Here is a 5592-nt window from a genome sequence, read left to right on the forward strand (position 1 = left end):
CACGTATGTAAAGTGTACGCAATTAATTAAACTGCCTGTTAGTCCACGTTGAAATATGCGTATGTTTACTTTACTTAAATCTAAAATTTTAAACGTTTTATTATATTATATTGCAAATATGAAAATGTGGCTGCTATTAAATTAACTTAATTATCAGTAGAGTCACATTATTATATACCAAAAATCTAAGTTAGCCAGAATTCTTTGCCAATGCAATTATAATCAATATAACTAAAGCTATATTCTCAATCTAGATCGTTACAATACTTCATAGATTAGACGATAATTTATAATTAGTAAATATCGAATTTATACTCTTACATACAGTATTTGAGAGATTTGAATGACTGTAATGAGAATTGTGCTACTGGTAATACGTATGAATAGCAATATATCATTAAGTTAGTGTTATGGAATACAACTATAATATATGAAAGATTAATATTAGACTATTACGGCGTAAAGTGATATATCGCAAGAATATATTTGATTAGCTTGAATTTAGAAATAACAAAAATTTATGTAGTATAAATACTACCAAAGTGTATATTAAATTATTACCGATGTTTTCTCATTTCACATTTCATAGTTAAAATAAGCTAAAGTATCGCTTTTGTATCTCTTAAGATTAGCAGACTGCCTTCAATATGCAGCTATAGGAATACATTAGACTAATTTGACGACATTTGTCGATCAAAGAATTAACCGCATAATTAAATATAATGCTATGATTCATTATTTGCATAGTTTATTAACCCATAATTATACCAATTTATTTGTATACTGCTTTATGGCTTGGATAAAATAATGGTAACATTTCTGCTGACAGAATATAGTCCAATTTGATACATTTGGCGATGTTCATCCACATGTTACATATCTAGTTCAACATCAAGGTTAGTTCTAGGTTAATTTTAAAATGAATCTATTACGATTTAATAGATATAGCAATGATTGCTTACTTTTTATTGCTTTTACTTTGAACGTGAAACATATATTTTAATTCATGATCACGGTTACCAATTTAGTAATTATTGATTAGTGAATAATGAATACTTTTAAATAGTCTAGATAAGTTCATAAACTATGTTTGATGTTTAATTTTACTGGGCTTATAGTTAATGCTGCGGTAGTAGAATTATGATATAAATACAAACTATTGCGAGTTAATTTATTGTAGATTGAAAGGTGTACTAAGTTCTAACAATTGAACCGCGTGTGGCCAGATTAACATATACTTTAATGTACGTAACTTACAAAATATATATTTAAGCCAGATAATACTAGAATTTATTGTAGAAACTTATTTAAGCACGTGTGCTTGTAAAGCAAAAGTAGCGATTACCCAATAATCAAGAAGTGCACTGGAGTCATAACGTGAAGTGTAGTAATTAATCATTTCTCTACGGAGTACAGTCGAGAAATCAAGTTCTCATATATCGTTTGCTTAGAGAATGAAATGACTGAGGGAAGTAGCTCGAGCTATCATAACTACACCAGAGTTTTTGTGAATCTTTACCACAAATGAGGGTTGTGGCATCTATATAGTACTATTTTCGTCTTTTAAATTTCTTACAAATAGGTAAAGTCAAAAGAACAGTTGCTACTATTTTGCCTAAAGAGAAACGCGTCGATTTCTTTACTACACCTCCGAATGTTATAAGATGGGCAGGTTGAACACGATTTTTGACCTTAATGAGAATTATACTAGTCTTATGAAAATGTTAATATAATTAAACTTTTCTAGTACTGTAATACGTTATTAAGTTTATTGGTGAATAATAACAACTTTCTAATTGATATAGGTGCTGGACCCCCAGTAGATCATATTAAATTAAAACAAGTTGATACAAGGCTTCCACTACATGTTTTTATCATTATGGCCGCTCTATCATGTTTAGCCATAATTTTGACTATAGTTTTTATGATTTACAACAATAAATACAGAAACGCCAGGTGATAATAATGTACTTTACTCGTTTCGAATAACACTGACAGCACGATGCAGTGCTTAAAAGCAAGATTTAATTAGCTTTAGAAACAGCATATTCATTTTAAAATATGTCTAGTTGTACTTAATTGAAAGTAGCCGTAAGATAAAACATACACGTAGTCACAAATAGTAATGTAGAATTAAGATATCTATAAATTTTACTATAGTAAATTAATTGAAGTATGTTTGAAGAAATAAAAGAATTTAATTAATACGGTACCTAAATATGTAATACAGAAGATCTAGAGTAAATAGCTCGTAATCTACCTTTAATCAATTATCATCTTCACGTATACGTAAAATAACTGACAGAATATTATTTTGGAATTTTGATACAAAAAAGCCAAGAAATTTTCTGCTTATATAAGACTTTATTCTGTTATACTTTTAGAGTTATTAAAATGTCCAGCCCCAACTTGAATAATTGCATTTTAATCGGATGCATTCTATTGTACAGTTCAAACATTATAAGTGGAACCATTAGTATTATATCATCCGCAACTTTATGTATGGTAAGTAATATAATACTTATTAGAAATATCCGTAGTTATAAGCAAGTTAATATCAAATTTATTCAAGCGTATAATAAACACAATTTTCAATCAATTATTATTATAAAAGGACGCAAACTCATTATACTACTGTATATACGAGTATAATAGGGATTAGAACTTACGCGCATTCCGTATATGTCACACTAGTCATAACCCAATGTTGCAAGAAAAAACATCTGATAGTTTAAGCGCAGAATCAAAATCACAACTATAACAAGACTCATATACTTTTAGCAGCTTTTGTTCCATGAAAAGACCCCAAGTAATATAGGAAATATTATAAGTATCTACATGATATAGTTTTGTCGTTATTACTATTCTTAACTGACGTAACATGAATTCCATAGGATAATTTATCTAGGAATATATTTACATACATATCGTTATCTATGACCTTTTACATATTTTTAATAGATAATTGCATAGTTTTGTAATATTATCTATAAACTGATAATTAATGTTTAATGTTTATGCCCATTTACTACAAATTGACTGACTTATAAATAAAATTTGGGTTCAGTTTTGTCTAAGAGAGACTAGTGTTGTATTACAGTTCCCCCTGACGATAGGAGATCGTCAGTATTTAGAGTCGTGTTGTAGGTTAATATTAGGGAAGTCAAACTTGACGGTAGACTCGTAGTATGATTTCTACAATAGTTTAACATTTTCCTCGTTATAAATTTCGATTTGTAACACTAGCTTTTAATGAATGAATTTCTTATCATTTTTATCGAAAGTTAGGACCATGGTTAACAACAATAGGATTTGCCACAGTATCTGGTTCTATGTTTGCTAAGACCTATCGAGCTTATAAAATTTTGACAACCAAAAAGAGAATTAATGTAAGTGCTTTTGTAAATTTACCGTATGTATATATTTGTATTTTCTAGATTCACTCCTTTATTCAAACGGAAATAAATATCTAGTCTATATGTTTATTAAATATATAAGTATATTAATATTGATTTCTTCTGTACATGCATAATCTGATGAAACGATCGATAATTGAAATCGATAGCCTATACATGATTATCATCTATATGGTATAGTTACAGTATTAATTCTAATAGAAACAACCGTATTAACGACGTGGACAGTAATGGATCCAATGAAGCCAGAGTATAGAATCTTACCTAGACAGGTATTGTAATAAGTTAGCTTTATTATCTATATGTGTAGTTAAAAAGAAAACTATTAATTATCTTACAGCAGTTACATCTTTGACGAAACAAACTAAACATTTTGCGTACTTAGTTTTCTTCGGTACTAGTACTAGTTTTAAACATCTTAAATATATTATTAACTTTTTACTAGACTTCTCCAAACAACAGCTTTATAATTTTAGTTCCAAGACTACTAGAATGTTCGTGCAAGAACAATATCATATGGCTGGCAACAATTTTAACTTTAAATGCATTCGTGTTAATTTTTGGCGCATTTCTAGCTTATGAAGCAAGAAATATTAAATTATCTGTTATGAATGAATCGAAACAAATTGCTCTTTGTATTTATAATGTTGCACTTTTATGTATTATTGTCATTCCAATCTCATTTTTCTTACCAAATACATCTGGAGAAACATATATTGCATCGAGTGGATTAATACTCTATTGTACAACAACGACAACATGTATTTTCTTCATCCCAAAGGTATTGACAGTATTTCTGATATACCATAATCTTATTTATGTTAGTAATAGCTCTATAGTGACTATGCACAATATTTTACTGCCTACTTCAATAATGATTAGGATACTATTTAATATTCGTATCTATTAACTTTGAATTTATCAATTTATTACAGATTAAGTATAAACATGATGTCGTTTATCCTAATCGGCGATTGTGCTCTGTTGGAGGAGACAAAAGCACAAATACAAAGATCGAATCGTGATCAAGATAGCATGAATAATCTTATAATTCAACTAGTAAACATAATTACCAAGCTACTACATAACGCATGTTTAAAGTTATCTAATGTTAGATATAGATAACGCCTTTAATACTAGACCGAAAAAATCTTAAATATAAGACATGATTGTGTATGATCATTTTGAAAGGTGTAAATTTAATTTCGGTCTCGTATTAATGCGGCTATAATTTGAATTTGAATTATAGTTGATAGAGAGTGTACTATTTGACGATACGATAATCCTCGAAGCGTAGTAAATTCTTAATTTTCAATGATTTTCAGTATTAATTATGTAACGATAAGTACTGGAATATCATTCCGCTAGTTATATTGCCTTCCATGCTGTTGTTGCTTATTAAATTATAGATACATCAGCTAGGTCACTAATTAAATACCTATATACGTTAATTATTTTTAAAGATTTCTTTGGATAACGATTATTATGAGCTGTAGTAAGTATTGAGTTGTATTGTTTTTCCGTTATAGCTAGATTATATGGAACTTCATTTTATAAACCATAGTAAACTTTTATCTCACTCAGTCAGCCTATATTTATTGCAAGCCAGTAGTTGAATAGATTAAGATATAGTAGCAGAGAAACACCACATATTTGACTATAATAATAGCTATACTGTATTTGATATAGTTAGGATACTAAGAATAGATATTACCGTGATGCTAATATTAGGTGATTGTCGACTACTACGTTAGAAATTGTTGACTAATTAAGGTACAAGATTTATGCCACTTGATTTACTGTAATTGTGAAGATTCTCAATACCGATAGGTGCTGGACGATAATAGAAGAGTAATTATATTTTAAGTAGATTGATTCGGATTGTAGAACGTATTGATGATTTATTTAAGGAAAGGTATTCTGCTTGATGATTCAACTCTGATTGTAGCTTATTGTGTTGCCATAAATAGATTTAACGAAGTGTACCAAGAACTCCGGAGATGAGCTCACATTAGAGACTTTACTTCGCTTTGAGTTCTGAATACTTTAGACTAGATTCTTGTAGTGCTTAATTAATTGCTCTAATATTCCTAAACTTTGCAGTAAAGTCTTTTAGAAAATTTCATTTGACTAAGACAGTTCTTTGCGTGATACTTTAATTACAATAGACTATCTG

The 5592-nt window shown here is 28.9% G+C and overlaps 1 protein-coding gene across 1 annotated transcript in view; it reads left to right on the forward strand.

The window, feature by feature from the left end:
* The window catches only part of TRIADDRAFT_52578 (uncharacterized protein), a gene marked incomplete at both ends in the record, with an annotated part of 11199 nt that extends 6758 nt beyond the window's left edge, over nt 1–4441 (forward strand). The window contains 7 exons of the mRNA XM_002108233.1: nt 830–896; nt 1583–1672; nt 1806–1956; nt 2451–2505; nt 3285–3389; nt 3862–4197; nt 4352–4441. Of these exons, the coding sequence (XP_002108269.1) occupies nt 830–896; nt 1583–1672; nt 1806–1956; nt 2451–2505; nt 3285–3389; nt 3862–4197; nt 4352–4441 (894 nt within the window). The remainder of the gene's footprint in view (nt 1–829; nt 897–1582; nt 1673–1805; nt 1957–2450; nt 2506–3284; nt 3390–3861; nt 4198–4351) is intronic.
* Between the last annotated feature and the right edge of the window lie 1151 nt (nt 4442–5592).

Source organism: Trichoplax adhaerens, genomic scaffold, assembly GCF_000150275.1.
Source record: "Trichoplax adhaerens TRIADscaffold_1 genomic scaffold, whole genome shotgun sequence".
Classification (NCBI taxonomy): Eukaryota; Metazoa; Placozoa; class Uniplacotomia; order Trichoplacea; family Trichoplacidae; genus Trichoplax; species Trichoplax adhaerens.